The 20,681-nt window shown below is 37.7% G+C and overlaps 1 protein-coding gene across 21 annotated transcripts in view; it reads right to left on the bottom strand.

Annotated features, from left to right (window-relative positions):
- ZNF518A (zinc finger protein 518A) overlaps positions 1 to 19,988 on the bottom strand; it is a 44,388-nt gene extending 24,400 nt beyond the window's left edge. For 3 of the 21 annotated variants that reach the window (XM_055424990.2, XM_088842201.1, XM_088842209.1), the window contains exons 1-3: positions 19,691 to 19,838; positions 17,174 to 17,256; positions 2,895 to 3,042 (exon numbers count right to left, since the gene is read on the bottom strand). Coding sequence is in view for 2 of the 21 variants with exons in the window: in XM_088842213.1 (XP_088698339.1) it covers positions 17,241 to 17,256; positions 19,181 to 19,653 (489 nt within the window). In the remaining 19 variants the exon portion in view is untranslated. The other 18 variants (XM_088842208.1, XM_088842206.1, XR_016038765.1 and 15 more) reach the window with 14 other exon arrangements.
- Between the last annotated feature and the right edge of the window lie 693 nt (positions 19,989 to 20,681).

The following is a 20,681-nucleotide window of genomic DNA, read 5'->3' as shown; positions in this document are numbered from 1 at the left end:
CATGGTTCCAACTATACACATATACCATTAACTTTCTCAGTTACTTAGTTGACCCTATAGCTATTACCTTGTGATAATTTCAACAGATTTCTCTGTAGATTTTCTACTTCCCTAGTGCCTCAGGGATAATTTATGTTTAAATTAAAAGTTTCATTCATCTAACAACAACAATAACAAAAAGACATTATCTACTCTCTCAAGTTATCATGACTAACTGGTTAAAAAAAGAAGACATTAAAAGGAGGAGTACATTTTCCTGGGGTACTCCTAAATCTACTTACTACCTTTCTGGTTCCCTACCATTTTGGCTTTTTCTTTTTTTATCCCTAGAACTAAGGCAGATGGCAGCAAGGAAAGTCCTTGGCATTTTAGAATGTACTCAATACCATCTGCCTCCATTAATTTAAAAAATTACTGGTTTGCATTACTCTAAGCAAATCTCAATCTCTGTGTTTTAGTTTCTTCATCTATAAAATGAAAAAAAAAAGAAAGAAAATTACCCCTAACTATATAACAGCATCCTGTAAGGTACCATATAAACTGTAGCTATCACCATTACTGTATGTACTTACCATGTATGAGACATTATGACAAGGTGCAGAGGACAAAAAAACTGTAGCATTAAAAAGATGTGACAGGGACTTCCCTGGCAGTTCAGTGATTAAAACTCCAAGCTTTTGATGTAGAGGGTGTGGGTTCAATCCTTTGTCAGGGAACTAGGATCACATATGTTGCATGACACAGCCAAAAAATAAATGGATACAACAATATATTGTTGAGAATGGAATCTGAGCAAAAAAGGTTCAGTAGCAAAAATATCAAATGGTGTATTATTATATTTTCTTACTTTCATGTTCTTAAATATGTATATGACTAATAATTAGATAAGCTAAAAAAGTATAAATCACAGTAAGCTTCATCCATAATGTCTATCCAAAGGTCCCACCTCTAAATTCCAATTAATCTAAGTAACTAGGAACTTCACTGTTTTAAAAACCCTTCACTGAGGGAATATAATTAAAAGTTACATTACATTAAAAGGCCCTTTGAATATTTCTCAAACTTAAAATTTTGGTTGTGTCTAAAAAAACACCTTCAGTATTTTTCAAATATATATATGCTAACCTGAAAATGAATTCATTAGAAGCATTTGAGTTTACTGAAAAAAATTTTTTTTCATATTATTCCTAATCAGTAAAAAATGTTAAACTTTTTACTATATTATTTAAAGCTAAACATAAACCTTTTCCTTCAAAAGTGAGAAAAATAATAAAGGACTAGAAAAAAGTTGAGTGATAACCTGGTGGATACTTCACAACAACTAAGAAAATTCTCTACAGAGTGTTACATTCTCAACAGTGACAAGCATCATAATCAACTATGGTGTTTTCACTACACCAGACTCTCAGCATGGGGCTCAAATATGTGAAACTTCTTAAGCACATTGAGTAATGATTCTTCCACATTTGCCAGAATATCATATTGTGGTCATTCCGGACTATCGATACCCAGGCTTTTCTATTTCTATATATAATCAAGAGGAGTCCGTATCACAGGTTTCATTACAAAAGGCAAATTGCTTCTTATAGTATACGTGACATGTCCAAAAGTGTATATGTAATACTAAAAAACACATATTTTGATAAAATTTCTAAATATCAACTTAATTTCAAAATACCTATATAATTTAAAATTTTTCTCATGAAAACACATATCCCAAAAGTTTACAACAAGTATATGATTTAAATAATTCAGTCAACTAATTCTAAAAAGACTCCTATAAATGTGATACATTTTGATGAGTACTACTGAGAGACTCCAAAAACATGGTTGCCACCCGCAACTGCAGCTTGTAATCTAAAGGACGAGGTGGGGCATATACTTATATTAATACTTGGCTTATTCAGAGTTGACCATCCAGCAATAAAATAGAAAAATTTAAAAGCAGAAAATAAATAGGATGCATGGCAGCCAAAACAGATGTCACAGAGTTCACCATTAGAGTGCAAGTCCTTTCCTCAGACAAAACAACACTGAAAAAAGGAACCACCTTAATTAAGAAATCCATTTAGCTTTCACTTAAGTCTGATAACTGCTAATAAATTAATGTTGAATGTGATTATTTTTTATAATTTTATATTTAATATATAGCATGTATAATATGGCACCTATCTTGGGGTTTATTTGCCTTCAAATTTTAAGTTTGGAGAATCTCTTTTGTCTTTAACTATGTTCAACCTGTTTTATGTGAAAGCAATCAAACACGACACCTGGTACCACATTTTATGAGGATTTCCACCTATGGGGAAAAAAATGTGTTCCATTTTTTAAAAAAGGAAAGAAATTTTATTATAATTTTAATCTTTCAACCTATTAGCTAATACTCTTCTCACTACAGACCACTCTCTATCTCACCAACAAAGATTACTGATTTTAAATCCTTTATTTAAATTATCACCTTCTATATATATATATTATTATCTCATAAGATGACCAACATCTTCTCAAGCCTTAAAATAGTATTATTTGTTTAAAGTATGACTGGCCCTTTAAAAAGTAACCCAGAGTGTTACTCAAGCCATTTGAAGGCCTCCCTCTCCCAACTGCTCACTGAAATATAAACTAAAAAACGTGATTTTAAAAGTTCTATAAAATGTCAAGAATCTAAAATATATTCCATACAGATGCCACAAGGTGTTTGGAAGGGAAAGGTTCAGAGAGAGAAGAGTGAAAACAAACGCTGATATAGCAACCCTTTTAAAGCACCACTTTCAAAGAGGAAGCACACTTCCCTGGTTGAATGAAGAACATTCATTCAACCAATATGCAGTAAGTGTCCATCATGTCCCAAGTAGGGAAGTATTGATTCCAGCCACTTCCTTTCCTATACATACCTTGGGAGAGAAGTGAGGGCTTAAAAGGAAGATTGAGTGAAGCACTTTGGGGTGACAGAAGGCTCCAGTTCAGGTATAGGAAGAAAACAAATCCAGAGCTTTGAGCTGGGTCCAGAGACCAGACGGAATTCAGAGTTGCTAGCACCAGCTGTCAGGAGAGATGTAAAGAGGCATCACTTCTGAATAAAAATACATCTTCTTAAACCCATGACCATCTTGTTCTGTTTAAGAGTGCTGCTCCTCCTACATGTAAGTCAATTAGTATCTCTATAAACTGTCAGAAAAAATTATGTTAACTTTCCTGACTCCGTCTAACCAAAAACACTAAGAAAATCTTGGTTTATTCTCCAACAATACATCTCAGCTCCCAATGCCATCAAAAAAGATAGCCGGCAGAAACATCACTGGATGCAGCAGCTCAAAAGAGGGAAAATGACTGAAACGCTCAGAGAAACCTAATTACAGTTAAAGTTACTGCAGGAAAAAGGAGAAAGCTTTACCCAAAAAATCAAGTAATGATTGGCAATTTCAGTAAGACCTGAGATAGGAGACTGAGGGGAAAAAAACAACACAACAACAAAGGCACTGCCAGGAAAAAGAACAAAGTAGATGGGGGAGAAATAATGGTTTTGAAAACAAGAGGAAAAATTACATTGAGTTATTGCTTTCTTTTTATTTTTTTAAAGCCTTGAATTTTCAAAATCAAAGGCTCCCTAAATGCCAGGCGAGATTATTAGTGTATAAGAAAATAAAACTCAATATCTAAATTTATTCTAGTAAAATGTTTCAGTTTAAAAGGTAAAAATGAAATTTTACCAAAAAAAAAAAATGTGGACAGAAAGTTATCTAAAAAGATATTCCCAACACCAACTTAAAGCAGACAGCAATATTAATCAGACATTTTACTCACAATTCTAAATGCTAGAAGACAATGAAATAACAGTTTTAGAGTTCGAGGGAAAATAATTAACTCAAGAATTAATTCTATACCCAGGAAACTCTCACATATGGGAGAAAAACACAATTTTAGATATGGGAAGATTCAGAGAATACATTACATATGTACTTTTTCTAGAAAGAAGTATTAAGTAAATATTAATACTTCAGCAAAAATCAAATTTTAGTCAGAAAAAATAACTATAAATAATGTGATATAGAAGAAGCATCTGTCAACTGTAACAGCTACAAAAGAGAAGTATTTTTTGGTAAATATAGTTAAGAAAAATGACAACTATATAAGCCCTTAAAAAATAACAATGGGAAACAGAAGAAGTGACAATAACAACAAAATTCTAGATACTGGAAAGGAGGTAAGTAGATAGTAAATGACCTTACACAATCAGGCAGACAGAGGGGGAAACTAAGAACTAACCCATTTTATACTCTGAATCTTCAAAAGACTCAGGAACTGGCAGCACCAAGTAACTCTGAGATGGGAAGAAAACAGGAAGAGAAGGCTAAAGCAGAAATTTGGAGAAGTTGCTTGAGTTTTGGTTGGATGCTAAGATTCTGTTCCCCACTCCATCATGCTAGGTTATTGTTATTCCCCTACCACAGAAGTCACAGGTATTCTCTGCAGAAAAGTAAAATAGAATTTCTGATATAAAGGATACCAGCACAGCTGAGAAACTGGGCACCACACCAAAAGCTAGAGGATTAAATGACCATATACATATGAGACACAAACCCCATCCCATGACCCAGTTAAAACAGGGCTAAAACACTGCTACTAAAAATGTGGTCTGCTGATAATACATGAGTCATTTGTCACCAGTCCACTACAATATTTGTACAGAAACTGAGAGTAAGCATTTAGAAACTAAAACAGCAATTTTACAGTGTTAAGTTTGTCTGTTGAATCCAACAATAAAAATTTGAACTTGTTTGTATGCCTTCTTTTTAAAATTTTATTTTCTGGTAAGAGATATACTATGATATGCTAATGATAGGAATAATCTGACAGAACTTTCATAAAAACAGTTTGCAAAATATATGTATTTATTATAAACATTGTAATTTCATAAAATAATATAAAGACCTTTGACTGTGTGGATCATAATAAACTGTGGATAATTCTGAAACAGATGGGAATACCAGACCACCTGACCTGCCTCTTGAGAAACCTATATGCAGCTCAGGAAGCAACAGTTAGAACTGGACATGGAACAACAGACTGGTTCCAAATAGGAAAAGGAATACGTCAAGGTTGTATATTGTCACCCTGCTTATTTAACTTATATGCAGAGTACATCATGAGGAATGCTGGGCTGGAAGAAGCACAAGCTGGAATTAAGACTGCCGGGAGAAATAGCAATCACCTCAGATATGGAGATGACACCACCCTTATGGCAGAAAGCGAAGAGGAACTCAAAAGCCTCTTGATGAAAGTCAAAGAAGAGAGTGAAATGGTTGGCTTGAAGCTCAACATTCAGAAAACTAAGATCATGGCATCCAGTCCCATCACTTCATGGCAAATAGATGGGGTAACAGTGGAAACTGTCAGACTTTATTATTTTGGGCTCCAAAATCACTGTGGATGCTGATTGCATCCATGAAATTAAAAGACGCTTAGTCCTTGGAAGGAAAATTATGACCAACCTAGATAGCATATTAAAAAGCAGAGACATTACTTTGCCAACCAAGGTCTGTCTAGTCAAGGCTATGGTTTTTCCAGTGGTCATGTATGGATGTGAGAGTTGGACTGTGAAGAAAGCTGATTGCCGAAGAATTGATGCTTTTGAACTGTGGTGTTGGAGAAGACTCTTGAGAGTCCCTTGGACTGCAAGGAGATCCAACCAGTCCATTCTAAAGGAGATCGATCCTGGGTGTTCATTGGAAGGACTGATGCTAAAGCTGAAACTCCAATACTTTGGCCACCTCATGCGACGAGTTGACTCAATGAAAAAGACTCTGATGTTGGGAACGATTTGGGGCAGGAGGAGAAGGGGAGCACAGAGAATGAGATGGCTGGATGGCATCACCGACTCGATGGACGTGAGTTTGAGTGAACTCCAGGAGTTGGTGATGGACAGGGAGGCCTGGTGTGCTGTGATTCATGGGGTTGCAAAGAGTCGGACACGACTGAGCGACTGAACTGAACTGAAACATATCTACATCTACATATATGCCTGGGGAGAAAGTACTTTAACTTCTGATTCACCCCTAGAAATCTATCCTAAAAGTAAAAATCAGTTGTTCATGGGAGCCCTGTTTACAAAATCACAACATTAAAAATAACTAAAAGCCTACCAATAAATAAATAATGGTATTTCTATTCAATGGAATATTCTTCAATTTTTAAAAAAACACTGTAAACCAACAATGAAAAAAAAAATCAAAACAGTAGCCATATCAGGATTTAATTTGTCCAACTGTTAATAGATGGTAGAGATCAGATGAATAAACAGATACATGGAGCCCTAAAAACTCTTACTAGTCAAGAATATGTACATAAAAAATGTTTATAGTGACCACTGGTTATCCTTGGGTCAGTGTTTCTTAAAATGTCCTTGAATTACTATGGCCTCCACACTGGCATACTTCCTTATCATAGCACAAGCAAATAGCCTAACATTTGGATGTAACAAGAATGATTCCAAGACCACACTATTATGAAACTTTCAGAAAAAGCAACATGACTCCATGAAACTTTTGGAATTCTCAAAGCAAATGAGTTGGAGGTAAACGAACTAAGTTTTCCTGAACAAACTCAAAATAGTGTACTTGATACCAATAAAAAAATTGAAGAATGCTGACACTAAAGGTGGACAAGAAGTTAAAACAGGTATATTCAACATATTCCTCTTATCAACACAGAAGTACCCAATCACATCACTTCAGAAAAGACTGTTAACAGTTACAAAGCTAACGACAAATGTAATACTCAGATAATGAAGAACTATGCTATTAGATGTCACTGTTCTTCATAAATTCATGCTATGAAATTTCTTTTAACAATTAGTTTGAGGGCCATAAAGTTATCTAAGAAGTAAGTAAAGGGAACTGGCACCACCAAAATAGCAGTTATATATGCACTGTTGTTATACAAAAAATGTTGTATGTATTTTATATAGAAAACAAGTGGTATTTAGTTAATAATATGATTCCTGATCTAGGTATACTGTTAAAAGAATAAAAATTATGACATCAATCTAAATTTGATTTTTTTCTATATACTGTAAAAAGAAATAAATAACAAGTATAATGTTGAGCTGTTTTGCATTAATTAAGTATATTATTCTTTAATAAAGCACTGGTTTTAATCTGACAAAATTTTATCTATTTTTATTTTCTTTTTTAGTCCTCTCATTAAGTTTTGATTTGGTACGGAGAATTTGTAAAATCAGTGAGGGTACCTTCCATCATTTCATCTGCTCTGGAATAGTTCACTAAACATGAGATGTGCTCAGTCTTTAAAATAACACAGACTGTGCAAATATACCATATGGGCCTGGGACATCTTTAAATTTTAGACATTACAATCTTTGCAAGTTCTTCTATGGTTTCTGGGATCTTTGAGTTTTCTACTGCTTGAATCACTTTTGGCAGTTCATGTTTTCCTTGAAAAAAATCAACTTCCTTCACATTTTTAAAATATATTCCCCCAGAAAAGTTACTTTTAACAACCTATCCTAAAAGCAAAACATATAGATATGTACCTTAAATACATATCTTAAGCACTTAAATGTCCATGAATAGGTAAATGATTAAGTAAATTATGGAATATCCACATGAAAACAACACAAAGAATGAGGTGTATGTATTGAATTGACTTGTGAAATTTTTTTAGTTTTCAAAAAAAGAAGTTGCAGATTAAGGCATTTAATATATTTTTAAATTAACAGGAAAAATCCTCATTTTTACATCAGAAGGAAAGATCCTATGAGTACATATTTGTAAACAGACAAGTCTATAGTAAATATACCCTTTAAGCTAATGATAACAGATTAAAAAAAAAATTTTAAGGAATGACAGCAGAGCAAAGCAAAACAAGATAAAACAAAACAAAAAAAACCAAAACAACAGGAAGGTAATCATCAGATCTCCTAAGAACCTTGACTAAAACCTAGAGTTATGTCACTACAAGTTTTTACTGAGACGTGCCCATATCCCTGCCCTTGAATTCTAGGAAATTCTGTATCATTAATATTGGGTTAGCCCACAAGTTCATTTGGGTTTTTCGGTAAGATGTTCTGGAAAAACCTGAACAAATATTTTGGTCAACCCCAATATCATTCCCCCTTTTCGGCTGACGGGCTTCCCTTGTGGCTCAACTGGTAAAGAATCCACCGGCAATGCAGGAGACCTGGGTTTGATCCCTGGGTTGGGAAGATCCCCTGGAGAAGGGAGCGGCTACCCACTCTAGTATCCTGGCCTGGAGAATTCCATGGGTCCATGGGGTCGGAAAGAGTCGGACATGACTAAGCGACTTTCACTCTCACTTTTCAGCTGACACTAGTGTAAACTAACTTAAGCTACTAGGTATTACTTATAACCAAAGGTTCTTAAGACTTTAAGTTAACAGATCAATGTTGACTATATCTACTTCACAGAAAGGTAGATTTTATGACAATCCTTTAGAGAGTTCCGTTCCGTTCAGTCGCTCAGTCGTGTCCAACTCTTTGCGACCCTGTGGACTGTAGCCTACCAGGCTTCTCTGTCCATGGGATTCTCCAGGCAAGAATACTGGAGTGGGTTACCATTTCCTTCTCCAGGGGATCTTCCCAACCCAGGGAACAAACCCGGGTCTCCCGCATTGGAGGCAGACGCTGTAACCTCTGAGCCACCAGGTAGCGAGGCTTAAACATGCAAGAAAGGAGCAAAGGTTATCGAGTCCAGACAAACAAAAAAGAAACACTGCAAGAACTGTAAAATCTAGATTATAGAGAAAATGGGAAGGTTAAGTAAGAGGACCATAGAGGACAAATCTGAACTTGAAATGAAAGGTAACAAGGAGCCATTCTTGTCAGTTCATGAGCAGAGTTACAAACGCAGTATTTTAGAAATAGTACAGAATGCTACTAGAAAACAGAAAGCAAGATATATTCGAGGAAGAGAGTAAAAACAGAAAGGAGAAAACTAGAGAACTAAGTGACAATCCAAATAAAAAGAGAGGAACCAGAGAACTGGCAGTGTTAGCACACATTAGGAATCACACAGTAGGTACAGAGAAACTTTTAAAAAGATGATTCCCAAAGTAAAATGCCAAGGATAAAGACTTACAGTGAATCAAAAGAACCATTCCTAGAGTTTTATTTTCTATAACAGATTAAAAAGCAAAGACATTCTACAGCGTTCAGTTTTAGTATAAATGTATTAAAAAGGAAGAATCTATGTGCTACTTGTAACATTCTAGTTGCTTAAACATTAAATAAAGAACTAAAAACCTCTTGAGTTTAACTGACCCTATTTGTGACTCAGTATGTAGCTCCGTAACTTGTCACATTACACAATTAGGAAAACTAACTAGTCATTATTTTTTAAAACTATTGTTATTTCTTGACTTAATTGAATTTTTTTCTGCAGAGATAACCAAGTGCAGAATGGTCATATAAATATGCAACTAGAGATAGAACCAAGAGTATGCAGCAGGAAGAGCTTACTGAAAAACATAAAGAACACACAAAAACTAAAACTCTTATTTTCAAAGCAGGATCTATTTTAGTGTCTTCAACATAATAACTACTATCTTTTCATGACTTAGAACATTTTGGGCTGACTCTTTTTGTAGCTGTTTAAAGTTTTTCAAAAGTTTACCCCAGAAGCTAATGCCTATCATATTTTAAAAAAGTAAAAGATTAAATATTGTGGAAATTTATATTGAAGTTGGTTCTCTTCAAATCATTGTGGCCTAATGACCATCTTAAACACAAAAAAAGAGAAAAAAAAAGGGTTAAGTATGGAAATGTGATCAAGTACAGATACAGAAATACTAAAAATACTACTGTAAATATGAGCCACATACCACTAAGGTAGGCTGGGGACATTGGTATACAATGAAGGAGTTTAAAATAAAAATTAAAACACAGAAGCAGTTCCTGGTTCAGATGAATCTTATTTCTTATTCCTCTCTGAAACTACAAGTGCTCACTGAATACACACACACACACACACACACACATATACAGAGCCCAATATATATGATGCTTTCTGCTCCCCTACATCGGAGAAGGCAATGGCAAGCCACTCCAGTACTCTTGCCTAGAAAATCCCATGGATGGAGGAGCCTGGTAGGCTGCAGTCCGTGGGGTCGCTAAGGTTCGGACACGACTGAGCGACTTCACTTTCACTTTTCACTTTCACACACTGGAGAAGGAAATGGCAACCCACTCCAGTGTTCTTGCCTGGAGAATCCCAGGGACGGGGGAGCCTGGTGGGCTTCCATCTATGGGGTCACGCAGAGTCGGACATGACTGAAGTGACTTAGCAGCAGCAGCAGCTCCCCTACATATCCACTTTTCTTTATGTTCATACTGTTTCCTTTCACCAGGCTTGTCATCCCCTTCTCTGCCTCTTCACTCAACTCTGGTCAAACTTCTTTTCTAATTCTACTTTCTATACGGACATGAAATCTTCTGCAACACACACAGATCTCTTCCTTCTCTGAACATCCATTTAAAGGACAGCCACTGTGCATCATTTTACTACAAACTGCTTTATAGTTACATCATTTCCTTTTACAAATTTTACCTCCCAAGAAAACTTATAAGCTTCTTAAAGACAAGTTCTATTTCATATTTATCCTTCACAAAACCCAAGAAGACTGGGTACACAGTGACCTAACAAATTCTAATCCGTTTATTATTTTCTTCTCTCCATCCTCACTGGCATCATCTTGCCCCACTGTCATCTCTAACTTGGATTAAATGATAGTCTTCCTAACTGGCATTCATGCTTCCCCCTTGCCCATCACCCTTCTCTGAATCCATTCTCCACAAAAGTGATCTTAATATAAAATAGATCACAGTGTTCTCCGCTTAAAATTCCTTAGGGGCTTCCCAAAGCACTTAGCAAGTAAAATATGGTCCTGTCTTCAACCTCATCTCACACCACTCTCCCCATCTGTAAATACACTCCAGAGCTTCCCTGGTGGCTCAGATGGTAAAGAATCCACTTGCAATGTGGGAGACCTGGGTTCAATCCCTGGATTGAAGATCCCCTGAAGGAAGGCATGGCAAGCCACTCCAGGATCCTTACCTGGAGAATTCTCATGGACAGGAGCCTGGCGGGTTACAGTCCATGGATTCACAAAGAATGAATGGACATGACTGAGCGACTAAGCACACAGCACAAGCCACCATAGAGAGTCTCTCAGTTTCTCAAACACTTCTCTCCTATCTTTCTTATCTCAGGCCTTTCTCTGCACCTGCTACTCCCTGCTTGAAACAGTCTCTCTTCCATTCCTCAAATGACTAGATTCATCTTATCTTTTAGGCAGTTCAAATGTCACCACCTCAGAGAGGCTTTCCTCAACCTATAAGCCATTCCTTCCTCAAACAAACAAACAAACAAAAAAACTGTTTTCTATTTTAGTCCCTCGTATTTATTTTTCTATAACATTTCTATAACATTTTCCCCTCTGGAAATATTTTATATATTTGTCAATTTATTTCCCATCTGTCTCTACCACTGGAATAAGCACTACATAGGTATATGGACTGTTTCTATCAGGGTTTTGGCCATATGGCCAGCACCTTGTACAGTGCTGGGCTTGCAGCTAGCACCAAATACGTGCCAGTCTTTGTTCTAAACACAGCAGTGAATGAAACAGACAAAAATCCCTCCCCTCATGGAGCTAACACTCTGATTACTTAGATAATAAACAATGTAGGTAAATCATATAATAGAGTCAAAAGTTACAAGTGCTGTGGAGAAAAATAAAGCAGGGAAGGAGAGGCAGAACCAGAGAATTCCAATTTTAAATACAAAGTCAGGGAGACCTTACTTGAAAAGCAGACAGCATTCTAAAAAAGAAAGAGTAAGTGCCAACATCCTGAGTGTGCACCAGCATGCCTAACACATTAGGGGAATAGCAAGAAAACAGTCAGTACAATGCGAACAGAAAGCACCATAGGGAAAGCAACCAGAGGAAGGTGAGGTCAAAGAAACAATGAGGAAAGCTGCTGGAGCATTTTGGGGAGAGAAGTAACATGAGCTGAGTTGTTTTTTAAAAAGATCACTCTGGCTGCTATGTTAAGAACATGGTATCTGAGAAGGAGGTTAAAAACAGAAGCTTCTCAGGTAGCTCTACTGGTAAAGAACTTGTCTGCCAAGGCAGACAGACGTAAGAGAAGCAGGTTCGATCCCTGGGTCAGGAAGATCCCTTGGAGGAGGAAATGGCAACCTACTCCAGTACTCTGGCCTGGAGAATCTCATGGACAGAGGAGCCTAGCAGGCTGCAGTCACATGGAGTCACATGTCACATGGAGTCACATGTGACTTGTCACATGAAGTTGGACATGACTGAAGTGACTTAGGGTATACACAAAAACAGAAGCAAGGAGATCACTTTGGAGATTATTATACTACAACTACCCAGGTAAGAGATGGTAACTTGGTAAAGACAATGATGCAATGGTCAGATTTTGAACATACTTTGAAGATTGAGACTACAGGGTTTGCTAACAGACTAAATTTGCCCCACGAGAGAAAGAAACACATCAAGGATAACTCTGAAAGTTCTGACCTCACAAACTGGAAGAAATGAGTTGTTATTTACTAAGGAAAGATGGTGTGAGGGTGGTAGGTTTGGAAAGTATCTCAAGAGTTTGGTCTTGGCCATGTAGAATCTGATATCTAGTTGACATCCAAGTGGAAACATGGAATGTATAACTGAATACAGAGCTCTAGGCGTAAGATAAAATTGGAAGAATTATTAGTGTGTGTGTGTATAATGTGCATGTGTATGTTATTTTTATAGGTAAAATTGAAGGAAATCACCAAAGGATAAGTAAAAAAAGAGAGAAGTCCAAGGCCCGAGGCTTGAGATGTAACATTTAGAGGAAAAAGAGAAGAGCTGGTATGACTGAAAGAAAAGACCAGTGAGAATGAAGGTAAATTAGGAGACTGGTACCCTCAAAGCAAACTGAAGAAAGTGGTTCCAGAATTATAATGATAAACTCTGTCAAATAAGATGGAGAACTGATCACCAGACTTTGTGTCAAGAGTGCTGGTGACACTGATTAGAATGGTTTCAAGTGGAGTTATAGAGAAAGGTTCACAAATTTTAATTTAAGAGAAAATGGGTAGAGAAGCAGAGATGTAGTACAGATAACTCTTTCAAGGAATTTTACTACAAAGGACCAAGAAACAGAGGAGTTGGGAATTTTTTGTTTTTTAAAGGTAAAAGAAATTATAGTATGATTGCATGCTTATAATAAATGATCCAGTAAAATTGTTAAAATCACTGATGGAACAGAGAAAGAAAAGAAATGCAGTGGCAATGTCCTTCAAGCTCCAGTATTTTGGCCACCTGATGCAAAGAGCTGACTCATTAGAAAAGACCCTGATGCTGGGAAAGACTGAAGGCAAGAGGAGAAGGGGACGGCAGAGGATGAGATAGTTGTATGGCATCACTGACTCGATGGACATGAGTTTGAGCAAACTTTGGGAGATGGTGATGGACAGGGAAGCCTGGCATGCTGCAGTCCATGGGGTAGCAAAGAGTTGGACACAACTGAACAATGAACCAGAACAAAGGAATGTCCTTCAGTAAGTGAGAAGAAATGTAATCTACTGAAAAAGTGGGAGAGTTGAACTTGGAAAAGAATAAAGATAATTCATCTACAGTTACTGGAGAGAAGGAAAAAGATGTCAGCAGGTGGGTAGATGTTATTGTGAGAGATTGTGGAATGAAATGTCTCGTTAAGTCTACTACAGGGGTTGGCAAACTACAGTCAACAGTCAGTTCTGGCCTGCTGCCTGTTTTTGTAAATTAAGTTTCACTGGAACACAGCCACATTCATTCATTTACATATTGCCTATGGCTGCTTTGGTGTTACACAGCAACTGACAGGTGCAACAGAAACTGTGTGGCCCATAAAACCTAAAGTGTATACCACCTAGTCATTCACAGCCGAAGTCGGCCAACCCTGGTATACTAGAATACAACAGCATTTAATGAGAATGACACACTAACCGATACATCATTCTTAATATCTGGAGTAATCAAACATTAATTTCACTCCTTATCTCTTTTCAAATGTTTTTATAACTACTGCTACATTAGTTTTGAACTAGCTTTATCTCTAGTGACGGGGTATGTTTCGCCACTGTACTAAGGGATCTTTCAAAAAGGAGGCAGTAAGAAGAATTAAACTAGTTGCACATAAAACAAAGAACAGAATTTCAGGTTCATTACTTTTTTAATTTTCAAGGCAGATGGATGGATTAGCAACAAAATCTTTTCCATGACAAATAAATGTACACCCACTTGAATAAACTTATTTTATATCTTAGCATCACAAAATGGCATCACACTGAAAGAAATACAAGCATTTTACTCAAAGAAAGCCCCACTTCAGTCAAAAGAAGCAAAATTTCTGCCTGGCTTTCCAAATACCTCATATACAGGTTTACCTAAAACAGCCAGCCTTATTTCCCATTATCCCTCATTTTCCCAAAATAGAAATTGTTACTGTCAAACCAATCTCCTACCCATCTCAGATCCGCTCTCAATCATTCCATCTGTTCTTCAATTACTCTTTATGTCTATCAAAACCCAATTCATAAGTCAAAATCGTTTTGAAATTCTACCTCCTTCAGAAAACTTTCCTAGACTGGGCCAGCCCTCACTAACTTTCTATCAGAACTCAGACTTACAACCCATACAACTGTGTGTTCATTTATCCTTTTAAGCTGTTTGTGTTATGCTTCACGTACATCAATCTGGATGCCTTAATTGAACTATAAGCACTCTGAAGACAAAGACATCCTCTTATATATTACTAAAAAGCTAAGTAAAGCATGGATTATTCTCAACACATGCTTGCTGATGTATATAACCTATTACATAAAAATGTGCTGTATTAGAGAAAGCCCACCATCCACTCAGTCTAGTACATATAATTCTCGCCTATACAGGCAGGTGCACATACTTGTACATACTACTATGTATTCAATAAATATTTGCAGGTTGAACAAAGAACTAAATACATGTACAGTGAATGAATGCATGCATGTATGACTGAAGGATAGCTCTTATAAGGTAGAGGAAAAGGGAAAATTGTGGCTGGATATGACCAACTTGAAGTTACAGATCTTAAATTCCTAAGAGCCATATATTCATCAGGATGCTTTCTGCTACAATCCAATTCAAACTAATTTATATGCAGAATTTTAGCCCCAGGGACTGGAAAGGGCACCAAGCTAGCAGACAGAATCAAAAGAAAACCACACATATCTGATACCTTCATTCCTGAGACTAATAGTACTCTGTCTCCATCTATCTCCCATCTCTATATGGCTTCACTTTCACCTACTACAGATGGGATTCTCATATACGTGGGAAAGAAAATCACTAGCATCCTCCCAGATTAACAATGTTTGAGAAAAAGGATCACCTTTTTCCCAGCATTCATACATCAATTTCAAAGGATTTTGATTGGCTCTGCTTGAGTAACAGGTACTCATTGTTGCAACAAGGATGACTGGGCCGAGTTGTAAGATGGACTGAAAAGATAAGCTACCAACTACTCATAACAGGAATGGATGATTTCCAAGTGGAGACACTGAGCTGATGAAACAACATACATGCACACACACACAAACACACACACATATATGTATATATATACACATCTTCTGCCAGTCATAACCTCCAACAACTAGCAATTAATTAGGAATTGGTGATGCTGCTAAGTCACTTCAGTCGTGTCCGACTCTGTGTGGTCCCATAGACGGAAGCCCATTAGGCTCCCCCGTCCCTGGGATTCTCCAGGCAAGAACACTGGAGTGGGTTGCCATTTCCTTCTCCAATGTGTGAAAGTGAAAAGTGAAAGTGAAGTCGCTCAGTCGTGTCCGACCCTTAGCGACCCCACAGACTGCAGCCTACCAGGCTCCTCCATCCATGGGATTTTCTAGGCAAGAGTACTGGAGTGGCTTGCCATTGCCTTCTCCGAGGAATTGGTGATGACTTTACCATTATTTTGAAACTATCTGACTTTCCAAAGTAGTTCTTGAAATGAGACCCATGTGAAACCCACTTAATTTTCCTAAGCTTCAAGTCATGAACCTGCATTCCAACATTCTAACATCTGTTTCAAGCAATCATACCAATCACGATCTTAAAATTTTAGTCAGATTTTGTTCACAATTTTTAAGTTCAAATAATTCAAATCATTTTGGTCAGTCACCATACAGCAGTCTCTTATTCATTATATTTGAAGCTCTCATTGTTCATCATGTTACTTTTCCTGAGTAGTCTGGCTCACACCTAGTAAAGAACACTCAGGAACAGCACAGTATCCATGTGAATCTCAGATGGTAAGAGATCAAACAAATATCATATAAGAAGAAATGATACAGGTAAAGAAACACAAATGATAACCTGGTGTCATTTATACCAGAGTTATAGTTATGGATATACATCTGGTGAGGGGAACTGTATGATACTGTGAAATCCCAGAACCTACTGAATAAAAAACAGCAAGAGGCACCTGTGTTTCAACAGATAGATAAGCCATGATTTTGTACAAGGGTACGGTATTTTCCACTGAGTGCAAAACGTTTTTTACATCACCATGGATTTTTTGGTAGGTATTTTTCCTTCTTTTTGTCCACACCAGGATACTCGGATGACTGTTTCCAGGAAACCAGCCTTAATTCTACAGTGTCCTTTTTCTGACTCAGAATGTTGAAATCATTAATCACAATACAAATATACATTAGATAATTTTTCTTTGGGTGCATTACTTTGCACTTACTAGAACAAAACAAAAACACTCTTCTGACCAACACTCTTCAAAACATCTTCCTACCATATTTACCTCCATCATTCATTACCCAGGAGCTGTATGATATGACGTTATCTTTACATTTAGAAGGATGATAAGAGTTAAAATCATCTTTAGATTTCTAATGAAATATTAAAACCTCAACTATGAAAAAACCTACTTTTTTGCTTACATTAACATGAAAACCCATATGTATATTATACTTAGGCCAAAAATAAAACTATAATTTAGGAAAACTCATATAATTATTCTATTCAGTCTAATATTAAAACATGTTAACTTACTACTTAAAGATTGTATACTATAGTACTTCAATCTTCACCATACCTCTTTCTTCAAGGAACAAAAGGCACACAATTTAATGCTTGGACAAAGCCACAATCAGGAACAGTGATCAAAAGAGACGATATCTGGAAATGAAGACCAAAATTTTAAAACTTTGACTGAAAAAACACTCAGTAGAATGTTCTTAAGCTTTTGATTCAATTATGCTTCATAGTCAACATAGATAAACAAATTTGGAAAAAAAAAATCTCTGCACTTAAATAACCTATTATTGACATTCAGGGATAACATGTCATAAATTTACAAAAGTCACAAAACTCAAAGCTTAGAACGGGGCTAAAAATCAATTTCATTACCTTCATTTATTACATGTTAGGGAAAATGTCTTGTCCCAACTCACAAAGCGAGAATTAGAATCTGGATCTGATTCCAACCCAGATATCCTACCATGACAATGCTACCTCTTAATTCTCATTTCTAAGGTCCCATGAAAACTGCTCACCATGTGAAGTCAATACCCCACACAGAACCGAAATACTCATAGCCTACACACCTGGGATAAGACAATTAAGAAAATTTTCAACTCTTTTGTCTATAGTGCTTTGCCAAAAACTTTTAGTAGAGTAACTGAAGGAAACTGGGAAAGGTCCAAGTCTTTTACCACTAAAAAAAAAAAAAGTTGTATTAGGTGATCTACAGCACACAATGCGTCAACATGAACAATTACAAACAGAAAAGTAAACAATAAAAGTAAATTAAAAGAGCAAAGTCAAACTGCAGGCTTATTCTAAAATATATCCCCTCTGGAATGTTTCAAGATATAAAAACTTTGGGGATCACAATACACCATACTGCTACCAGAGGGGATAGGAGAGGATCTGAAGTGTGATGATAAAAATCTCAAGTATTTAAAAGCTCATACATTATCAATGTGCACAGCAGATATATACTCTGGTTGCTGTCCTTTTATCCTTCCCTAAAAAGACATAAAATGTTCTGAATTTATATTTATACTTACTTCCATGGCAACAATAAAGAAAAATTTGGACGGGCAAAACAGGTTAGATACCTACATTTTCTCCCTCTCCACACTCTTGTTAATTTTCTAAATCTGGAACTCATTTACAAGAATTTTAACAAAAATCAACATGGTCTACTATGCTTACCGTCCTCGTGAAACGCTAACCCCCTGAAAATGTTATACAAGGCAATGTCTTATTGAATTTCAGGAAAATTCCGTTTTGCTGAAAGATAATGAATCCACTTCAACTGTTTTGCAGTTAAACTCTGAAAGACGTTAGGGTATCTCATTGAATCAATTTAAATAGTTGCTAAATGTTCAACTTGAAGACAAAAACTTTAGAATACACTCAAGTCAGATCCCTTCCTGCCTGAAAAACAATTCAACTTTATCAGTACACTAAGCCCAAAACATAGACGCTCAAATTAAGAAAATTCTCACCCTGATATACAATTTGGTGGCATGTTTAATCACTGTGACAACTGTACAAAGTTCAACATTATTATGTATTCTTTAAGCATTGACTTAATTTATTTTTCTACAGTTTTTACAGCCAAACATACCCAACGAATGTTTTCGCTAATAGCTCACAAACACTAAATGCTCCCAAATTTAAACCTTAAAAAAAACTGAACCTTAATTTTTGCACTCAGAACCTTAAAGCTACCGTATCTGCTTCATTGGTCTACGTAAGAGTTCTAACATTTACCTTATATACAGTCACCTTATATATTTTCAATTACCATAGTCACCTAAGAAGACTGTCTACTTGACAATGAGGATCATCATGTTAAGAACAGACTCAAAATGGACCCTACGAGTAAGAAAGCCAGTTACAAAGAAATCCATCTGCCACTGGGTGTGGTTGGGGTCTGCACGGAATAGCGCCCTTGGCCAACTCTGGAGAAGGGAACGCGCGCCAGAGAGGTGAGCATTTCTGGAAGAAAAAAAAAAGATCTCCAAAGACCACAAACTGAACCCACAATGGGGAGCCGTCGAGTCGGGCTGCCTTGGGCCTGCGAACCTACAGCTCGAAGGGTGCGGTCTGAGGGGTACCCATGCAGTCTCCACCAGTCCCGGAACGCGCCGAGTAAGTGCTTCGAGCGCCGCGCGCCCCGCTCCGTCCCAAACACCGCGCCCGATCCGCCCCTTCCTCCGGGGCTCTGCTACCCTTCGGGCGCGCGGAGGCACACTGAGCCGCGTCCCGCTCCAGCTCCCGGACTGTGGGAAGAGTGCGAAGTTCAAAAAGCCCCGACGTAAAGCAAGCCCAGCCTAAAACGCTGAAGATTAGCTCTGGCAGGCTGCAAGAGCGCCGAGTCAAAGGACTGACTTCTCTAGAAAAACTTTGCGACAAGTTAGGCGGAAGCGCTGAATGGCCGGGACTATTTAACAGACGCTTCCTATCAAAAAGAGGCGGAGCCCCGAGCGAGTTCGTGGGGGCTTTGCAGCCCCCACAAACTCGCCCTTTGCCCCCTGACTGGTTCTCTACAAGTCCCGGCATCCTAACAAGGTTGAGCGGCCCCGCTCACGGGGAATACCTGTCGTGGTCCCCATTGCCTGCGAGTCCCTGATGGCGGCCATTATGCTTCCATCCGGGTATTGCCGAAAAGCCGATCGGAGCGCTACCCGGAGCGCTTGCTGCGGCGGAGGAATCCGCGCCGCACCTGAGTCGAGCGGAAGAGGACGGAGGCCGGCAGGGTCCGCCCCTCACCCTGGTTAGACTAGGCCACTGAGCTGGGCTTGCCGCTGACCTTTTTATTAAGCGCGCTTCCCGGGTGCCTGCCACAGTAGTGGCTAGCTCCCACTTTGGCTCACCAAGCGGTGGGGAGAGCCTACTGCCAATGGAGTGAGAGACACACGTCCACTCTGTGCTCTTCAGAGAAGACACCAGAAGCAGGAACTGTGCTCTTGACAAACCTTTGCTTACTGGGAATGGTCTCAACCTGAGATTTTAATCATTTCCGGCTTTGCAAATGGCGTCTGCCCCACCCTTTGCTTTTGGCACGCAGGGTGTAGCAGCCATTGCAGCTCATGTCAATGAAGGAAGCTGCTACAAGCTGCTCTGGAAGACATAGTCAACCCCAAACATGACATATTTAATAAGTTATCTGAAAACCAGCGTTCAAGAAGGAAGCCTCTCATCCCCATCAAAGGAATCCTTCCCCCACACAAGGCTGGACAAAGGTCAATTAATATGATTAGGTTTACCCCAGGGGCCAGTACGGCTCTCTGTCCTTTAGTGGATTTGTGAAATTAAGCCTATTAATTGATCTCACTTTTTTACATAAATTACTTTCCTCGGGAGGGGGTGGAGGTTTTTACGGCAGAAACCGCCTTTTTAAAAACGAAAAAAAAAAACAAAACAATAACAAATGCCTAAATAGTAAAAGTGACACTACGATCGAATCTTTGCTTCCAATCTTTTATGTTCCATACATTATTAGGAAGTACATTTGCTGTTTATGACTGGAAAAAAAAAAACTTTAAAAATGTTTATTGTAAACATTTTTCATCCTCTTAGAGTATGCT

Source organism: Moschus berezovskii, chromosome 12, assembly GCF_049115385.1.
Source record: "Moschus berezovskii isolate FMDL1 chromosome 12, NW_MosBer_1.0, whole genome shotgun sequence".
NCBI lineage: Eukaryota > Metazoa > Chordata > Mammalia > Artiodactyla > Moschidae > Moschus > Moschus berezovskii.
The sequence above is the reverse complement of the archived record's forward strand: the minus strand, read 5'-3'. Positions and strand labels throughout refer to the sequence as shown.